Consider the following 22,300-nt stretch of genomic DNA (forward strand, 5'->3'; position numbering starts at 1 on the left):
ATACAGACTGATAAATTGATAAAAGGTTACAAACACAAGGAAAGACTGAAAAAATACTAAGCTGGGGAAGGTAATTCTTGTCCTAGTGTTAGATCCACTCTACCTCAAGTTCAGCAGGACTCTGAAATAGATTATTAACTCAAAGCAAATGAATTAACTAGTTTAAATCCATGGAACTACTTACATGAGTAAACACACTTAAATCTATTTCTTAACTCAGATTTGAGATTTGTTACTTGTGACCCTGGAAAGTTTTTCAAAAATCAAAAAGGAGTAATGAAAAGCAGAAAGGTTTTTAAAAACTACCTAGAAAAACTCTTCAACTTTAGAAAAAGCAGTTATCATATGGGGGGGAGGGGGGAAAATCCTTCAAGAACACAGAAAGAAAGGTAGAAGATAAGGTAATTCCTCTGTCCTCACAGATATATACAAGAAAAATACCCTGCCTTGCGCAATGCATTGCATGCTGAATTGCAGATACCAGTATTAATGAAGAAAAGACATTACTAGCCCCATTTCTTCTGCATAAAAGACTGACTATCCTGAGCTAGGAAAATTAATTTGAAGTACTTGTGAAGAAAGAAACAGGAAAATAGCTTAGGATCAGTACTGTAAGTCTTGCCTACTTACTAGCACTGTGAAAACCAGGATTATGTTGGGTTTACCATTTTTGTCCATGTCAATTGCCTTCTGCTTTTATAAAAAGTTCACATAATGCAGTGTGAAATCTGTCAAAGAGGAAGAGATATACAAAGATACACCTCTTTTCATATTTGTAAAAAAAAATGATGGAATAGTCAGATAAATTCTTAAATATCTCAAAGATCTTGGAAACATTCACAAAAATTAGGAACAAGTATAATTTTTTAAAATTTAATCTACCAAGAATATACTTTCATCATTATTTCTGCATGCTTGTTAGGTTACCAACTCAGGAAATTCATTAGTCAGAAGCTTTTACATAATGTCTGCTTTTTACAAAACAAAACAAAGTTCCTGAATATGCAGAAATAAAAAGTAGGAAAAGACAACAATAACGCTTTATTGACGAAAGCACTTTCTTATGATGGAGGAGGGCATAAGGTGATAATTTAGTGTTCCAGCACAGATTTACTGGATAATGGCCAAATATTTCAAAGCAAACACAGCTGTAATGTTTATGTTAAAAACAACAGGCTAGGGTGGCAGTCAATCAGACATTCTCTATCCTTCAAGCACTGACAATAAATTGTTTCTTTCCATACAACAGAAAGATTGCTAAAGTGTAACATGACAGAAACCTTTGAGAAAATGGTGTCATCCTTATAGGAAGGATTTCTTAGTTGCTTTTTCAAGTACCTCTTAAAGGCAATCCCATTCACCAGCATCACTTAATGATTTTAACAGAATTGGAAATGAAATGGAGAACTATTACTACAGATAATGCTGCTGCTGTTAATGCCCATAACCATAGGAATGGAGAGAAACTTTAATTCTTTATATCTTCAAGACTATCTTGAATATTTTACAAACGTTTACCAGAACTGTGTATGTTATACATATAAACAGTGCATGAGAATAGTTAAAATCTGCTCTGAACAACTGAGCAGAAACTTGCTTTTAAATGGGGGGACTTTATCAAAGAGAGAATTGTGGAGTTCGATCTCAGAAAATTGGATATAGTCCCTTTTCCACAAAATTGGATATATACTCTCTTTTTATTCTCTATGGTAAGAGGCAACACATCTACTTCATCTGCTGTAGTACAAATGTACTAGGACATACAGTCAAAAAATGACTCAATAGTCCACTTAGAAAACCCCAGAAAACTTACTGCAATGTTTACACATTGAAATGCACTTTATGACTCTACTACACTTAAGATATGTTTTCCTATAAGTGTTTAAATAGAGTCCTAAGGCTTCCAGTTTATCAAACCCCAGAAAATTTAATAGAATATGCAATCTTGAAAATCCTACCGATTGCGAAAAATTATACAGAATTTATATTTTTCATGTTTAGATTCATTATCAATAGTGTTAAATCTAGATGCATTTCCACAATTTTAAAGTTAAAAACCACAAACTCAGTGGTTTTTATTTGACATAAACTAATGCAAGAGAATCCAATGAGCATTTATTTCAAGACTTTGAGAAGTTACTGTTACTTGGTCACACATGGCAAGTATAAATATTTCCCAGAAAAGATAAAAATAAATGAAAGTAAAATTGAGAATATTAAAAAACCAAAACAAAGCCCAACCCTAAATTCCAAGGATAAATCCCATAATGTCTATGTAATTTTCCATGAAACAAAAGCTTAAGTTCTAATTGTTAAACTGAGTCTTACAAGCTGCAAGCCAATGGTTTAATCCATTTTTATAAAAATAAATTTTTAAAGAAATATGATTAGAATGCATGATGTTCTCATATTCTGCAGGATTAAGCATAAATACAACATTAAAAAACCCACCACACTGAAATATATTTTGCATTTCTATATAAGGAAATTAAATTTGTCTACAATATACATATGTGTTTCATTTAGGTACTTTATGCCTGTGTGTATGCATCAATCTACATGTAATATAGGCATGAACAAAAAGTATAAAAGTATACCATATTCAAATGAGTAATTCTAGCAATTCTATCTCTGGGAAAACACATATAAGTGTAAGATGTTAATAAGTCACCATACGTACATATATATTTATATGTACCCCCAGGATACATATAATAGGAGTTGGAATTAATCTCAGGGAATTTTTAAATCCAGTCTCCTGGTTTTTATCCCAAACATTTATTTCATTTGGGTTTATGTGATTCCCTTTTTTATATTTATGTATGTTTTTGATAAACATAATTCTAAAATAATTCACTGGTAAATTAGGCCTTGTAAAACTATATAGAAAGATGTCCAACAAGTAGTTTCATGTCACTTTTCTTGATTTATGTTACAGATGTGTTGTATTAAAAGACAAAAAGGCTGAATTCTTTAACATTTTAGTATAAAAAAATATGTGCATAAACTAATGTGGGGGTTTTTTGAGATTGAACTTTATACACCATGTTCCATTTTGACTGAAACAGTGAAATAACTAGCATGTTGCCTCTCTGAAGCCGAAAGCAATTTCCTTTTCTAATTTTAGTTATGCAAAGCCTATGGGCATCATCAGCATTTAGTAATTAGTTTTATAATTACTGCTGTTTTGCTCACTGTCATTCAATTTTTCTTACAACATGGTCTGGGATTGAAACATCCCACATCCACAGCTGTGTAAATTGCCATCCATTTATAAGACAAAAAAAGTAACATTCAACATACATCATTATTCAGTCAAGAATGTGTTATTTGTACTTAGGTGATGCTTTGAGTACATAAGCTGCACAGTAAGATACAAAGAAAAATATATTTAAAACACTTAATAAATGCTATATAAGACAGGAAAGTCTGGAAAATCTAAATTGGAAACAAAAAAAATCCATTAAATGATATTTCAGATTGCTACTGATACCTATATCTGTTCCAAACAAGGGGAAAAACAATCTATTTTTGTTAAAAGACATATACTGAGCTGAAAAACAATTGAATTCAGAGATCCTAATAGTGTAGTTTTATCATTATTGATAGAAGAATTGGTAGACTGGTAACTTACTACAAAATCCTCTAGCCAAGAATTACATATTAATATAGTGTCAATACATTCAGATATGATACTCCAAAATATTTTATGTCATTGACCAGTTAATTTTATGAATCCTAAAAATATAAATAGGTTTCAGTATGATACATCTGGTTAAACCCAGCAATTTTTCTTAAAGAGGTTATATCACAGCAAAATTAGAGATTGACTAGAATTCTTATGTTACTGTTTTAAACATATTATATTCCAAAGTTTATACTTTTTAAAAATTCTAATTTTTTATCTAATTTTTCTAATATTGTATCAATTATGATTTTTAAAGACAAGATATGTAACAGTCAAATAAAAATTAAAAATCTATCTTTTCTCCTTAAAAAAAGCCCCCATAATTTCTTCAGGGAGGAAGAAGTACTATATTCTCTAGAACATGTGTGGTGTACAAGAAGTGATCATGGAGAGAAGAAAGTCCCACAAAGGGTTCTGCCAGTGTCAGTCAGCTACCACGGATGCCAAGGTGCTAGAGCAGAGCTGTGCTCTGATGGGAACCATCTTCCACCAGCACCAGGGAGCACCAGCATGAATGGGACATCAGCAATGGGACCACTCATATTTGCCATTCCTTCCTTCCTACCAGAAAGCAGAATAATAAAGTCTTTTTAATTTTATCCCCTATCCTTTGTCAAGCCTAGCTAGGAGAAAACAGCTGCTAATAAACATAAAGCTGTTACACACAAAGGGCTAGACCGTGCTCAGCTCAATGAAGGGATAGAGCAAATAAGCTGCTGCAGAGGAAAAATTTAGGAAGATTGATTTCAAGGGTTTTTGCAGCAGTGTCTGCTATTTTATGCTTTGTGACACAGCTAAAGCCTTACATTTTTTCAAGTGAGAAAATAATTCCAAACATTTTTTGTTAAAATCTCAATTTAGAATACTTCTCAGTGAATATATAGTATTCAGTATGACCCAAGTCAGAAAAATTCATTTTTTTCCCAAAGAGTAAAATTTTTAGACCCTTTAACAAACTCTGAAAAAAACAATTAATGTGCTGTGTCCAGTTACCTACAAAGTGTGAGATGAGATACTCAGAGTCAAGACTCAGGCAACCACCACAGCAGATACTTAATGCTCCTGCAGAACTTTCCAACTGCTCTTACCCAACAGATTAACATCACAGCTCACTTCTCACCCCATCCCTCAGATCCCACACATTGCCATCAGAGTGCTCAACCTCACTCGTGCTGCAGGCTGGCTGTTCCTATGCAGGGTTACCAGCTCAGCTGCCCAGAACAGAGCCCAGAGCTCTCTGTGGCTGTGTGCTCCCCGCCACAGCCCAGCTCCAGCCTCTGCCCCACCAGCTGCACAGCCACAGGGTCCCTGAAGGCCATGCAGTGGAAAGGGTGTTAGTCCCCAGGGATGCAGGTCAGTCACATGAATGAACTGTGCCTTTGAAAGATTGATGCCCACACACCATAATCAATAACTGGCTTTCATCTTTTCAGAATTTTTTCTGTTCATTTTGGAGCCTTTGGGTTTGTTTTTTTTTTTGTTTGTTTGTTTTCTTTGTTTTCCCTTCAAGTATGGGCAAATATTACCACCTCTGATTCCCTTTGTTCCTTAAAAAAACCCAGAATGCACATAATTTTTGAGAAGAAATAATTTCTGCTTTTGAGCCTCTGAAAAAAGCCAGTTGAGGAACTATCTGGCTATATGTAACTAGATCATTCTTTCAGGGAGAAACAAAAGAAAACAAAAAACCCCAACTCAGGAATCCAAACACAAAATCTGTCAAATGAAAATTCATGTACTTGTGCCTCAGAGGTTTTAGCCTTCATTACCAAAACACATAGATCCATATACAAAGCCTTTTTCATCTCTGAAATATGCAACAACACTTTAATTGAAACTGCAGGAAACACACCTGAATAAAACCCAAAATTGGGTTCTAACAGAACTGAAGTATTGTGTGCATTGATATACCATTCAAGCAGGATGAAAAGCATGTCCTACACTATGTCTTTCACTTATTTGAGTTACATACTACACAGTATTTTTTTAAAAAGCTGCAAAATATTCACTTCATGTGTGCATGACAACTATTACTAATGTACGGGAATATCATTAGAGAAAAATATTTTAGAAGCTGGAGTTTCTGATTGACTAGAATCTATTTGGATGTCTATTTACACACAGGGAGATAATTTTGTGGCAAAAAGCTAAGAGGAAGTTGAGCTAACCCTCCTGCACTACAAACACGGAGAGCTGCCTGGGGAATTCTGCCTGAGAATACCCTGTTCACTTCAGATGGATCCACTAAAACAGTGCAAAGGGGAATAGACAATTCAATAGTAAAGAAATACTGTCTGAGGGATGGAGCAGGTAACGTAAGTTATTAGCTGTAGCACTCTTTCCTGCTAGCTTTTGAATACACTCTGCAATAACGTGCAAAGTATTTTGAGAGCTTCAAATTACAATTCTCATATAAATGTGAAGAAGTAATATTGTACATTCCAGAAACCTCTTCATTCATAAAATATTCCTGACCATATGTCTGTAAACTAATAGCAATCGCCAAAATGGCATGAAACATGGCACAAAAAAGTGTGAAAAATAACACATGACAGAGATCTGATACATCTTCAGGGAGAAAGAAGTTTCAGGGGAAAACATTCCAATGTCAGCAACATTCAGTGGCTATCAGAAATTTATTTCTACTAATTTTGTCATTACCAATTAATCCCAACTATACTGACAGTGAAAGGTTAAAATGCAAATAAATTAAGATTATTGTCAATCATTACATATAGAAAAAATAATTAATTCAGTATGTTTATTTATCTATTTTTTGCTAGTTGATTAAATGAATGATTGATGAGAGGTTCCTTGTTTTCTTTTCCTTCATTTTGTCAGTATAAATGATCAGTATGAAACTAAATGGAGACATTAAATTTAAATTGTTAGAAGCACAAAATATAAAGCAGATGTATCCATGTTATTTAAACTTTCTTGTTACTCTAGCGTAACTTAGTAAAATGCATTTATATATACAAAAATAACAGAAATAAGCAGTAAATTGACTTACTTTCATCTCAAATATTATGTATTAATATTCAAGCTTCTCTTTTTTAAATGTGTCTTTTAAAGAGAAAATGTGTCTTTTAAAGAAAAAATGTGCAAATGAATGCACTTATCCTATTTATTATCAGATAAATATAAAATTTATCATTGGATAACTCATAGCTAACATGTTGTGCAAAGATACCAAAGCATTCTTAAATGCTGACAAGTGTTCTGAATAACACAACCCTAGTATATAGCTTTGGGGAAGATATAAGGGAAAGTATGTGCACAGTCAATTGAAAAATTGTCCTTTGGCTAATGTGAGATGAGGGAAGAAAGTAAGCTAGAGAGTCAGTGGTCTCTTGTTTGCCCATAGGTGTACATTCAGCATCCTCCTAGCACAGAAATGGTGAATTAGCCCACTACATATGCAAGGATTTTCTTTTTTTACAAACAAGAGAAGAAAGACCTAAGTTCTGAAATCCCTCCAAATTTTTAAGAACAGATGAAATCCTGGGACTTTGAAGTGAGGATTGAAGCACAGTTTTCCCTGAGCTGACCAAAAAATTGCTGGTTGGGCTAGGAGAGTTAACTGAGTGCAACTGCATTTTTGAAAGTTAAAGGAATTGACCCAGAAGTCTGAGGAGACTGCTTTTATATGGGATTCAAAAGAAAGTAAAATATCTTTCTCCCAGAGCAATTCACAGTGGTAAGTGGTTGAGAGCTTGAAACCTTTGTTACTTACAGAATTTACTGTTGAGAACACAACTGAAGGGAGTCACTGGCAAAATCTGTGGCTTGCTTTGCATTTCTGAAGAAACTACCTGACTCCGAAGCAGCCATTTTTTTGTGGAAGACATGTCTCATCTCTTTTCACTGCTTCGAAATACTAGACAGCTGAGCTCAAATCATCCAGATAGTCTGAGTTCACTTAGTTCTAATTCTGAACCAGAGGAAGAGTGAATTTGGGAGGAATTATTTTCTTCCTATCTCCATACAAATTCTGGCTTCAGTTAATATGCTCTCCTAAAAAGTCTGTTACTTTTTCTTATAGATCCCTAGTTTCTGTGCACCACAGTATTAGGATTGTAGCGGTGACTCTGAAGCAGGTTTGGATTTAAGGGAACCATTTGTGTGTGGTTAGGAAGGATCTTCCAGGCTCACTCAGTTTGGCTGTGCTGTGGTTTCCCTTGTCCAGATATGAAACGATAACCAACATGACAACGCAAGTTGTCTGAATAAGACAGGTATCAGACTGGAAGGCATCATAAGGAACTTTTCAGACAACTCAGAGCAGATTTTTTTCCCCCCAGAAATCTTCTGATGTCAGATAATATTGCACTTGTACTACCCTCGCCCATTCAATATCCTAACTGTGGAATCCACTTGCCCCAGAAGATTACTTTCCCAGTCTCACCTTGTGATAAAAGTTCTCTATGTTCAGTTCTTTCTATCACAACCTATTCCTTCTGAAAGATTTATGCCATTGAAACCAAATATAAAATCAAGGGTAACCTTCAGTGTTCACAATTATTCATGAGAATTAACCTCTTGACATTTTCAATCCATACCAGCAGGAGGAATCCAAAACCACCTCACAATGACAAGACATTACCAAAGTAAAAAACTCCACCAAAATGGCATGTCCATATTACATGAAAATGTATATCAAATACATGTCACTGGGTTAAATCAAAGAATATTACACTGGAATAGTTACTGCAACTTTTCCTTTAGGTTTTTATGGTACTGTTACTGAAGTGTTCTGTTCAGCTGTGGTTTCCTCCATTCTCAAAATATGTTAGAAAATTGGATACGACTCAAGTAAGAGCTACAAGAGTGATTAGACTTCTAAAAGTCATTCCCTATAGTGAAAGACTAAGAAAGCTCAATTTATTTAGTTACTGAAAAGAAGGTTAAGAGGATCACAATACCTACATGTGAAAGAGATTTCTGACAGTAGGCAGCTCATTAATCTAGTGAAAAAGGCATAACAAGATCCAGTGTTTGGATGCTGAAGCTGAAATAAGACTACAAATGAGGCACACTTTTTTCACAGTGACAGTAATTAACTGTTGGAACAATCTGCCCAGGGATGTAGTTGATTCTTTATCATTTAAATGCTTTACATCAACATTAGATACTTTCCAAAGAGATAAGCCCATGTCTCAAACAGATGCAGAAAATACTGGATGAGGTTCTGTCTCAGGTCTGCAAGAAGTCAGCCTGGATGCTTATCAGAGCCGCTGAACACTATACCTCAACACAACAGTGCTATGAGTGCTCTGCACTTCCAGCACCATCATACCTACCCTTTGTGTGCAGCTCAGTTCAGACAGAACAAATGCTGTCTCTAAAATTCACCTTCCTGTTTGACAGGTAAAATGAGAACCCTCTCAAGGCAGATATAGACATCTTCACAGATCATCCCATGCCACGTTCACTGTCTGGCATAATCACTGCTGGAGAGTAAAATACACCAAAACTCCCAATAAGTACATAGTGTAAAGCTGTTTGAGCACTGACTTTGCCAGTGCTGAAGGAACATCTCTTGGGTTGACTCCAATGAGTAGATACACAGCAAATGGCCTCTCAACACAGTTGCCTGTATGTAAAACACAGTTCCTTTATATCTAATGAGTTTGTTGGAGAATCAAGAAGCTCCATGTGGAAGTTGAAGAAACCAACTAAAGCCAAATGTATGATGAGGTTAGGTGAGCTGCTATTTTTCCTCTCAGATCCTTAGTAACATTTGTGAAAGAAAACTTTCCCTTTAAATCTTCAGGATAGCATGTTGGAGCAAAAGAATAGCAGAGAAAAACAAACAAACAAACAAACAAGGTCAGAGAGACAGAAGCTACAAAAAGCAGGACAAAAAGAATTAATAACAGCACTGATACATGAAATAAGCAGAAACAGCTGGTATCTAGGGGTAAAGAGAAAATAGTGTTTTAAAATAGATGACAAAAAAATTTTATCTTCAGAAGAACAAAATTAAACACCTTATTTATTCTCCTCTAGGAAGGGATAGAAAGAACCATTTAAAATGTAAATAAAAAATAAAAACTGCACTTGGAACGCTGTAGGGAGGTGGAAGTACATAGAAAATCAATCACATCTGGACTTGCCACATAATATACTGTAAACTTTTGTAGATTTTTTTAGAATACCTAGTTATACTTTTTTATCTTTTTACACTTAAAAGATTGGCAATGGACTACAAAACCTTTAAAAATTAAAAGGGGATTTTTTGAGATACAACTAATTAAGACAATATAACACAGAGATTCAATATAAAATGGATTAGCAATATTCCTCCTATTTTATTTCTTCATTACCTATCTTCATTACCTACCCTGAGTGCAAATCTTCATGTTATTCTGAAAAATATCTCCTCATAGACATGGGTTAAATTTCTAAATGAGTTAAAATTCCTTTAATCAAATACAGTATTCTTGCAAAGGACATGAAGACAGTATTATTACTTAAGAACTGGAGTCTTGGTCTTAGGACATGGGAAGAGGACTCTATTCCCTGCTCTAACACACACTTCTCATGGGATACTGAAAAGTCACTCTTGGCAAATATGCTCAGCAGCTGCTTCTTATGATCAGATTACCAAAGTGCTGAAATCTTTTGAAAATCTGGCTATTTATTTTGTTGCTGAATAGGATCAGAGATCTTTTGAAATCTGGCTCCATTTGGAGTGCTGTGCTCTTTAGAAAAGCCAGCCCTAAATCTGTATATGCCTCAATTTCTCTATTAGCATTATCAGCACTGTTCCGCATGAGGATGAGAAACAGCTCACATACTCAGTAATTCAAATCTGAAAGGGATACATAGAAGTACAATTGCTCTTATAAACGTAGAAATAAAATATGTACTTAGAAAATAAAAGAGCAGTTCCTGACTTTTCCTAACTTTTGCACAAATGGCTTTCTTTAAGATCTACAGTGATGTGGTGTTGACATTATTATTCTAGTTGCTATAGGTGAAGTTTGGGAATTGTCTATATGTATTAAAATGTGAGCAAAGATGTTCCTCTCTCTTCCTTTTATGGTTATAAATATGTATTTAACTACTTTATAGATGATGAAAGCAGACACAGAATTTTGTACTTCCATGTGGTACCATCCCATACAAAGCAAAGCAAAAACAATTTTTTACGAACACAAGTAGAATGCAAATTGACAACACACACATGTTTGTGCAGATGCACTCAGCTATCTGAGTAAATATTATAGGGAATGATGAGCTCAAGTACTGAAATTAAGGTAAGAATTTTCTAACAGCTCTGTTCAGGAGGACAACTGGTGTTTAAGTATTTTGTGAGGTGCTTGCCTTTCCTTCCATAGTAACAGAAAGCACAGTGACTAAAACCTTTGAAATTTAAAATAAAAATATTCACTTTGGTTTAAAAGCCAGCAAAAAAAACAGAAAATTATGTTTCTTAAGGGAGCTTGATATTTTAAAACAACACAAGTTCCCCAGCTGTGTAGTGATTCTTATTTCACTTGTGATCTCGGGTAGATATAGGGGCTTACATGTTCTCTAAATTGTAAGCTCTATATGAAGGATGTTCTTTAATTACTGACAGCTAATGAAAACAGTTTTTACTGATCTCTCTAATGTCCTGGGAAAGTCTTTACTATGGATTCATTGTATTCTACTTTATATCCCTGATTGAAATGGAAGACCACAAGAGCATAGGGATTTGGTGGAAACTCGATTTCCTTCCTCTGGCTTCAAAGAGAACAGTTGCAGAAATTAAGCTGCGTTGATATTGTGGTCAAACTTTGGTCAGACTGTGGTTATACTTGCATATTATATAGATCTAAAATCACTCTGGTTTTAAAAACTGCTGGATCTACCATCAGTATCTAAATCTTGCTCTGTTGATCAGAGGGATCTAATATAACTATTACATGAAAATAAATATTATTATTAAATACATATACTTCACTTCCAGGGCTCTATTATTTACTTCAAATATTGAGACAGTCACTTTGGAAAATGGTAGTAAATATACAACTGCAAGCATATTAGATGGGAAACATAGATTTTCTATTTTTAAAAAAATTGTCTTTTCTTTCAGACAAAATATTTTCTTTGAGTCATAAGTTTTTACTTGCGATATAGGATGTAAATTTTGGTAAAACAAATATTGTTAAAGCCCTTCAGTGCTTTATTCCCTATAAGCACCCCGCTTCATTTTGGTTTTGGTTTTGTTGTAATTATTTGTTTGTATGGGGGGTTTTCTAGGTTTCTGCTGCATTCATTATCAGTTGGTTAATCTATTTCTTCATACAAATTTATCTATTAGGCCTGCACTAGATATCACTTAACAAGATCTAAAAGCGGGATTCATCTGATGAGAGATATATGGTAGAAGTTCAGATGGCCCAGAAAACCAATAAGCTCCAACAATAGAAGACTAAGCTCCATTGAATTTAGCAGGGCTTTATGTATGTCCTGACATCCTCTGCCCATACGGTATGAATGCTATATTGAAACTGTTAAATCCAACCACAAGATCCAATTCCTCAACCACTTTCATTTGCAAGATGGTGCACTATGATATTAAGCTTGACTGAGGCATGTCCAAAGCACTCTTCATAGCAAAGACATTTTTCTTCTGGTCAGAAGACAAATAGACATTCCACCAGATATTGCAATCTGCAGATAGCAACAGCCTTTTTTCATTTTACATATCAAAAACTACAGCGGTGATTACTGTTCCTGATTACTACAAGCAAAAAGCAGAACAAGCGCTTTTGGCACACTGGATTCACTGCACATCTGTAATTGGCTAACCCCATCATGTGCATTACTTCAAAAAGTTACGTAGACTGCACATATAATTTAAGATATTCATGCTTCTGAAAAAGAACACCTGGAGCTAACCCATGCAACATAAAACATGAATGTAAAAACCACATGGAAGCATTTTATTAAGAGCTTTGGCAAAGAGGATGTTGTGGCACTGACTTTTATACAGAAATTTGTACTGGATGAAAATCCATATCATTATAGTGTGAAGACATTAACTTGGTTTTAATTTGAAAGTTTTCCCTGGTTTATTTTAGTATCATTGCTAAGCTTGGAGCCAAAGCAACCATCAGTTCTCTACTCCCCCTGATGTATTTACCTCTGCAAGTCTGAAGCCCATGCTTCTGCCAAAATATACTCAGTCAAAACCATCAATGTTCTCAACCATGAATTGTAATGACAACACTCACCACCTTTAGCAGGAAAGAGGAAATCATGCTCTCAACTTAGGAGTGAATTGTTATTGACATGCTAAGGACTACTGTACACAGAAAGACATGCACACTGAAGGAAGGAAGAATGAAGTGGAAAGTTAAAAAGTTTGGGATCTCTTTTAAATATTAAATATTAATTCACCAGATTTTTTTCATTACAAAGGTTGCAATAAAGATGCAAACATGTAGAGAAAAAATCAGGACTACAAGAGGAGAGAGTCAGTCCTGAACATTGAATACAAGAGGAAGACATTTTACATAATTGGGGTTTCAGATCAGGACTCAAAAAACCTCAAATAGCTAAGAATAATAAATTGTATTAAAAGAACATAATGAATATGCAATATTGACCAAGTCATTCTAATAGCACAGGAAGAGAAAGGAAGATGAACTGCAGTGAAATAAAATGTAAATACAGTAATTGTTGTGAGTGAGGGAGAAGACACTAAAGTCACCTTTTCTGTTTCCTTGCTCTTGAAAGACTTACTGTTTGGTTGTTTTCCTATTTAATTGTTAAGTTTCAGGGTGGAGTTCTAGCAATAAACAACTCTTCTAGGGACTGACATCTGACTGACAACATTTTAGAAAAAGTATTAATTTGCTATCCGCAGTAAATGTTTAGTGTCTCCACAGAAGTGATGGATAGAACTTTTTATGATACGAATAAAGCACCATGAGAAAGTAAATCATTCTATCTTTTCTATTAGCAGAACTGGAAAGATCAGGTAGGTTCTTCTTATGCCTTTCTTCATATTAAAAAAAAAAAAATCTGAACTTGAAATGCTTTTCCCATTATTTCTGTTCTGCTTCATAAAAACACAAAACATTTCCAAATCTTTAAACTCCAGTAGCCTAGCATTTAGGACAGCAATGAAAACATTAAAATAATAATAATAGTAGTAGTAGAAATAGTAGTCATAGTAGTATTAATAATAATCACTACAACTACATCAACAGCAACATTCTTATATTGAACCAAATAAATTTTAGTTTTGATTTACTAAGCTACATACATTGTTGTCTATAATCTCAACATCATTGTAGTTTGAGAATTTTAAATCGGCATTCAAGCCATGTTTATTTCCAGTTTCTTGATTACCATACCCAGAGTAGTTTCTGTAGAAAAACAGATACTTCTTTCTTAATAATAACTTTCACTTCAAACTGCTTTCCAAGATCAATTAACTGTAGAGTTAATGTGTTCAACTTGGTTCTGCCAATAAAATATTTTTACAGTATTTTAAAACCATATCCTAGTTAACTGGACTTGTAACTTCAGACATTTAAGCTAGAGTTGCTTGATAAGAATTACTTTACATTTATCCATGTTTGTTAAAAAATACAACAACCTTACTTTTATCATTGTAGTGCAAGAAACTTCCCAATATTCTGCCTATAATGCTTTGAGGCTGAAACAGCTCAGTACTGCAAACTTCACATCTCCAGCACTTGCAAAATACAGATTATCCTGCAAATTGTATTGTATTGTAACTGAACTCGAAAGACTTGTGGAATTGATTCTGCACAAGCAAGCACTTAAACCTTATCAAGCTCTTCTGCCTTTCCTGCATCATTAGAAGTTTTATTATACCTTACTGCTAAAGAGCATAATACAGTTGCCAGAATTATTTTACATTTCTAATACATATAAACCCATTTTTTCTTGAATTTTTCTAATCCCATTAGATTTTTTTTCTGAATATCTCTACTTGTCTTTGTCAACATTCTGCACCTTGGACATTGCAGTTTATCTTGCTTTATATTTCCCTTTAATTCCCTAAGTTTTCTATAAATGCACATACATATTTTTTCAAGTTAATTACTTTACTGTCATTCCAAAAAAGGACACAGTTTTAGAGTTTTCAGGTGCATAAGAAATTATAATTTCATACTTTTATTATTTAGGGGTTCTAGTTCTAAATGTTATTCTAATTTTTTTCCATCAATTTTTTTCCTCACAATCAGTTTCACCCATAAATTTCCCCACTAGGCAATTAGTCCCTCAAATGCACTAAGTATATTTGTTGATGCCCTCCCTCCTCCATTTGCCAAATTTGAAGTCAATCAGGTCATGATCACTTGTCACCAGGCAACCACCACTCAGTCCCATATTCAATTCATCTTGTCCATGACAATGAGATTCAAACGGAGTTACCTCATCTTGGGTCCCATATCTTTCATACCAGAAAGCCATCAATAATTCTCTCAGAGAACAGTCATGTTTTACCACTGACCTCCTGAAATTGTCAGAAACTTGGTTTCTGTTACATAAAAAACCCAAAAAAATCTAATCATCTTTAACTCATGCAATAGGTCAAACACTAAGGTACCTCTTCCTGTGGCTGCACTGCCACATAAAGAGGTTTACAACGGATAAACATTAGGTTTACAATCAGTGGTTGATACAGATACACAGTCAGAGCACAACATAGCCTATATATAAATAGGGATCAGATTCTCATAAGAACAATGCCTGCAAGGCAGGGACAAATAAATTACAGAGCTATTTGAATTCTCCAACACAAGAGCAGAAATTCTGCACAAAGGATCTTTTCATATCAAGAAATACCACCAATTCAGCTGCATTATCCTGTTTTCATCTGATTGACTTTTCCACATCAAAGTTTGAAAAACAACATCTTAGACCAAAAACATTGTGGAAGAAAGTAATTCTTACTTTGCCCTTATAGATGGTTTCCCTGAGACAGAATTGTCTAGGGGTTCAGAACAGAAGGCTGGTCTTATTGGAAGGTTTGTGGATTTTAGCAGGGAAAGGTTTGCACTATCTTGCACTTCCTGCTCAGAAGACAACACTCCATTTAAAATATAAAAGGCTAACAACAGGTAATGTTATTTAAAGTGTTTCCACAATGAGGTCATGCAGAAGAGAACTTACTCGTCTCTTATAAGTGCACACATATCTAGCACAAAAATTATTAGAAAAAGATATTTAAATTAATGAAAGTAATTCCACTTGACATTTGGGATAACAATTACCATACTTTCCAATTATCATTATTGCTTGTTTTCTTTGCCATAGAATTCAAAGTGCTGGACTTATTTCCTCAACCCCAAGCCCTACAGTATGATATGACATCAAATTCTTTTTCAGCCTAGACTTACATAGTTTGGGTTTTTTTTTTGATAATGGAACCTCTGAAAAAGATGCTAGTTTGAAGGAAGAATGTGCAATTTTGTTTTAAAGTGTAATTTTTCTTCTTGTGGTTGTCAATTTTTAAAAATCTCTCTACCAATGCAGACTTGAAGTAACACTGAGTGCTTTATGGCAAGGAACTTTTCAGAGTTGCATTTGTACTTACATTGAACAGGAACAATTTGGACAAGAAATATTTTAATACACCACAAATACTTGTGAGAGAATCTGATTTCTCCTCCTACTGACATATATTAATTCCAGAATACAAATGTGTAAAACCCACTTTTAACTTGACATTCCCAAAGTTGTCTTACATATTCTAGTTCCCACAATGTCATATCATACAACAGGAAATAAGACTCGTGGCCTTGTAAAAAAACTTGTTTCTCCAAAGACAGAAATTCAATGAAAAAAAAAATTTAAAACATGATAACTATTTCAATGTTATCATGGAAAATTGCCATGCAAAATTAGACATAAATTTGTAAATTAGGCACAGATTTGCAAAATTAGGCACAGAGCACTGGATTTAATTTCTGTGTCAAAAGAAACAGAAATTGTAAAAGCTGAAAACCTCTGTTCAAGGCAATGAGTCATGAGCCTTCTTTTCATAGTGGCAGTGGTCAGAACCAATGTCCCAAAGATTGCCCAAAACCAAAACACACAGGATGACTTTACATCAGCCAAACACATTCGACACACTGAAGAACACCACTGTGCCTCGCACTCCTCCTCTCCCTTCCTCTTTTCACTACGAAAAAAGGAAAAAAAGATCCACAATCTAGTGGAAAAGAACATGAAAACTTGTAGGGTCTTCAAATGCTTTGAGAAACAGTTTTTGTTAAAAGTACAGTGAATTTTAATAATTTGAAGACAATATTCCAAAATAAAAAGGTTCTCACAAGAGTTTGATGTTGGAACAAGACTACAGGGTCTTGTATCAGACTGCACAAGAGGATTTCAAGTTCCATGCCCCATAAAGCACCACTTCCTGCCTGAACACACAGTATATACTATAAAAATACTTCTATTTCCAGACAACTTTCAGAAAACGCACATTTTAGTTCAAAAAATTGATAAGCAGTTCATTTACTGTTGCCCTCAGAACATATCCCAGAACTGGAAGAAAGACTTTTGGAAGGATGGAAACAGAGGAGAATAGTGCTGTTATTGATAACATGTTGTATGTACTTTCAAAGACTGAAAATTTTATTCGTACTGACTATAGTACATCTTGATAATTTTCTTCCATATGGAATCATATCCCAATCTTTAAGAACTGTCTTTAAACTCATCCACTAAAAGTCGTGTGTGTATTTGTTTATCAGGACTCAGATTTCCTACACACAGAAAGCCTTAGACAATGTATCTAAAGAAAAGTGACTGCGGCATTAGAGGATGGAATTTTTTTCCATTTTTAGCAAATGTCAAATCATTGGCTATTGCTTTTAAGATTAATAAAAGATATAATGGTTTTTAGATCGCCTCTAAATAAAGATTACTATGAATGGAGAAATGATTTACCAATAGTCACCACAATGAGATTTCTTTAAAGGTTACAATCATCAGTTATTTAGCTGAAACACTGCTGAGAATGCCCGGTCACTTCTTGAATAATGCATATTGTTCATTGCAGATTTGATCTGTATTATAACAATACAGATATTTCTAAAATAATGGATAAAACTATCTGTTACTTTCCAATTGCTCAAGATATTTCCATGAAGTAATTGACTGAAAATATCATATGGAGTTACCTGAGTGCTCATTTGCAAACATAACTTGTAGTGATCACTACACAATAGGCATAAGAAAGAAAACTCATCAGCCTTTACAGACGTCTAAGAAAAGCTGTGATAAATACAGGGCAGAGTAAAGGACCTTCCTGAAATAATAAATTTAAATTATTACATTTCTTTACAGTTCTGGGGGACAAATTTAAAACTAAGCTTTTTAAATGAATGATTAGCAGGCCAACACATTTGGGGGAAGAAAAAAATAGCATTTGCCGACATGATGTAAGTACTCCTCAAATAATTTCCCAAACACCTTTAAGTCTATTCAGAAGATTGCTTGTGCACATACAAAGTATAATGTCTAGTGTTTTATTGTAGGTTTATCATCCATACTTCACATGAACTTGCAAGCTATTTATGTGAGCTTGTTTATACATATGAACTTCTTCAAGGGCAGGAAAAAACAACCTTAATAAATGAAACTGAATTTCTTTTGATGTAATTTCATGAATGTTTGATCAGAATGTGTTAACAGATTTCTGCGTAAAGAGAACTGGCGAAATCATAAAATATAAGTGTACTATACAGTTAAACCAGCTTAGGGAAATTCTTATACAATGAGACACTTTTTCATCAGGCCTTATTTCAACGTACTGACTCATAAATAATACAATCCTACTTAATACTAAGCTAAGCACCCAGATAGGAGGAACAAAAAAGTAAAAACCCCTTCCTGAGCCCCATTATCCTTTGCACCTGAAGGAATGAGAACCACAGCACTAGATGGCTGGAGGGGCAGGGTTATGATATCAGATAGAGTGAACAGACATCAAATGTTTACCTAGCTCTTTTTTAGGGACAAACATTAATCTAGATAGGACTATTGATGCTGTTGTCTAAGAATAAGATTTTGTTCTGCCTTAAAATTGTTTTCTTCATTAGAATCTTTGCACAAAAAGGAAGATTAAGTATGCGGGTAAACAGTCCAAAAGAGGATAATGAAAAATAGATCCCAGGTACTTTGAAAATATACACAGAGATCAGCAGAGCTCAGACTTCCAGTAACACAGCTTGTGGAAGCAAAGACAGACCATATATTGTACTTTAGATCTACCTTGAAATACTGTTTAATTGCCTGAGAATAAACTCTCATCCTGTAAAAATGGGGAACATTTGCATATTATATCAGAAGCCTAATGAACCATGTTACACTCATGACCTGGATGATGTAATTATTGCCTTTTTTTTTCTCTATCAGAATTATACATGATGTGGCAGATAATATAAAATAAATATACGAAATGATAGAACTATGTCCAGTTACTAAATCCTCAGCCTGAAACTGCATCGGATTTTGCCCTCCATGCCTCTCTCCATCCATTAAAAATTTTAACTTTCCTTAAATAATATCATTTCCTTTAAATGCCAGAGCAGTTAAAAGCCCTTTGCACCATCAATACAAGCAACCCTTCATGGACAGCTGTGAGCTGATAAATAAGATTCTATTTCTACCTCCTCCCTCTACCCTTTAAAGGTGGTTTCTTTGTTTGCCTCATGCTATATACATTCTATCTATTTTAGTTTCGATTAAGAGTTTATAGCTCATAATTTGTGGAAAAAACCTGAAGCCCTCAAATCTCACATGCTTCTTCCAAATATACGTTGCCTTCAAAATGTGAGAGCAGTACCTAAAAAAAGGAGTATTCTGTGCTGTCAAAGCCAGGACAACCAAAAATCCCAGGTTTGGAAACCCTGATTTTTGTTACCGCACCTTACTCCCTGATTTAAAATACTTACAGAACAGAGATCACACTCATCCAGATGGGTAGCATTAGTTCAAAAAATAATAGACTACCAAAAAAAGTCCACTTTACATAGGTCATGAGAAAGACTATTTAGGAGCAACATGTGCACAGCCTCTAGTTTGATGCAATTCACATCTAAAATACTGCTTTTGCTTCCCAATGGCTTATTTGAGCATTAAAAGAGAGCATTTAATACTGAAAATGGTCCATTTTGTTAATAAATGCCTACTGGCTCAGAAGTCAAAATAATTTGTATAGACATTAAAAGAGGATAAATAATATCTTAGTCTCTCAGCTGAAGATTTAAATATTTGGATGTGATGCTTTCAAACTTCAGAAATATGTGATTCTACCTTTAAGGCATAGCCAGAAAATTAAGAGATTGAGTCCACAAATCAAGGAATAAAGTCATTTTCTTCTTGAGCATATACTTATATAAAATACTAAAACAAAACAACACAGTAACAGGTAAATAACTTGAAACAATTTAGTCTACATCACCCAGAAGATTTGCAGCTCTTACATCATAGGTTTGTTGTTCAATAAAAAATAATTAAAATAAGAGGTTTATTTCACCTTCACATGGTGTCTTTCTCATGCAGACCTCAGATTTCCACATTTGAATCCCTTTAAAGGATTTGATATGCAGGGAAAGAAGAAAGGATGAAGGTAAAAATTTCAATTTAGAGGTTACTAAAGGCTGCCATATTCTACAGTACACAACAATATTTACTCCATACCTTTTACTGATGTATTAGGTGGAGGTCCTTCCATCCTCAAGTTCCATGGAGGATCACCTTGATTAGCGAAGTCCCTCATTTTCAGATAGCTAATTGTAAGTCGGATGATGGATGCCTTGTCAAGCTGGCTGGTAATGGCTGCAGGCAGTGGCAACAACTTTGCCAACTCATAGAATTCAAAATTCTCCTTTCCCCGGCGAGAGCGAGCAGCATCTCGGGACTTTTCCTTCCTCAAAGCTTGTAAACTGAAAGAAAATAAAGAAAGTAGGACATTCATCAATATTAGTGTTCTGTCATATTTAACCAACTTACTTTTTCACTGTTGGTCCTCTCTTCAAATTACCACATTTTCAAAATGCAGTTGCACATAGATCTACTGACTTCAGGATATATAAAATGGTACTCTACACTTGAATGATTACAACTAACACTAATATTTGAGTTTCAGTGGTAGCCAACATATCATGTAACTACTTAACTCACTTTAGCCACTTCCTTTTTAGCCTGCCTTTCCTTTTTCTACTATTAGTCTCATGAACAAAATCCCAAGACTACTGTGTACATGTGGTGTTTATCTGTCTAGGTGCCACTGCTTCTCCTGACTCACTGTAAGCCAATTTTGCCTTAATTTTTGTAAAATTCTGACTCTTGGGAGAACATTAAAAGCAGATGATTCAGGTGTTTGTCACACCTAATGGGCTGCAGTGCAGCCAAGATGACCAAAAAGGTTGTACACTAACTGCTGAGACACAGAAGTTTAAGTCTGGTGTAATAATGCAAAACTGCATGTTTTTCATGAAGTTTTTCTTTAGGAGCTGTTCAACTGTCTCTGCACTGGAAGCAGTAACCTTTGCCAGTGGGGTGAGAAAGTTGTTAATACAGTTATGTGATTCACATTTCTAATTGTAATTCACTACCACATACATGGCAGAGTGACAACTTTCGGATCAGAAAGGACCTTCTGCTTTAAATTGAGCAGTTGGAAATGCAAAGACATTCATTTTGTCCTATTGCATCAATGTACCGTTTGCTACCACCAAAATAGAACACACAAAGATAACTCAGATTTTACTCCTGCTCTATTTGTTTAATTGGTGTAAAACTCCTGAATGCAGTGGGATGACAGTGGTTAACACTTGGGGGCCTTTTTTTCTTTTATTTACACAGACCAGTGTTTAACTTAGGGTATTATAACCTTCACAATACATCTGCCTTGATGGATAGAGGTTGGTGCTGATGCTGGGGCTGGTGTCTGTCCATCACTGTGCAAGACGAGTAGAAACTGTTCTTGTACCTGTTTAAGGGTCTCTCTTTCCTTGCTTCATTTGTTTACCTACTAATTTGATGAAGTTAAAGCCACAATTCCATTAGATAGTCATTGGTTTACCACAGATTTAGAATACAACTGGTGTATAATGGAACAACAAATGTTTCTCCAACTTCCACAACCCTTCCTGAAACTTTGGATTTAACAACAAAAAATGACAAGATCTACAAAAGCACTCTGACATATGAAGTAAATCAGTAGAACTGAGGAATACAGATAAAACACCATGAAGCTAGGAGCTCTGTTTACCTATTTTTCTAATTTGGGAATAAACTAAAGAGTTTCTCTTGTTTTAGTCTTCATAACCACTTTCACTTTTGTAGCCATCTCTGCCACATCAGGCTTGGAAGGGCATGAGCCCTTAACACCCAAATGAAATCCCTCCATGTCAGTTCCCTTAGTATGGTTAACATGTTACATTCCCTACCCAATTCTATATCAATAGCAGTTATATTTTAAAAGACAGTCTGGGCAAGAAATAGGAATGGTGAGATAGAGATACAGGAGGAAAGAGCACATACAGAATCCTACTAAACAACACAGTAAAGTACATACTTGGTTTTATAAGCTCTATATGGAATGCTAGTATGTTG

The 22,300-nt window shown here is 34.7% G+C and overlaps 1 protein-coding gene across 8 annotated transcripts in view; it reads right to left on the bottom strand.

The window, feature by feature from the left end:
- NPAS3 (neuronal PAS domain protein 3) overlaps positions 1-22,300 on the bottom strand; it is a 597,848-nt gene that overhangs the window by 394,190 nt on the left and 181,358 nt on the right. For all 8 annotated transcript variants that reach the window (XM_033061911.2, XM_033061908.2, XM_033061913.2 and 5 more), the window contains one exon: positions 20,381-20,625. In XM_033061911.2, coding sequence (XP_032917802.1) covers positions 20,381-20,625 — 245 coding nt within the window. The remainder of the gene's footprint in view (positions 1-20,380; positions 20,626-22,300) is intronic.

The sequence above is a fragment of the Catharus ustulatus genome, chromosome 6, assembly GCF_009819885.2.
Source record: "Catharus ustulatus isolate bCatUst1 chromosome 6, bCatUst1.pri.v2, whole genome shotgun sequence".
NCBI classification, from domain to species: Eukaryota; Metazoa; Chordata; class Aves; order Passeriformes; family Turdidae; genus Catharus; species Catharus ustulatus.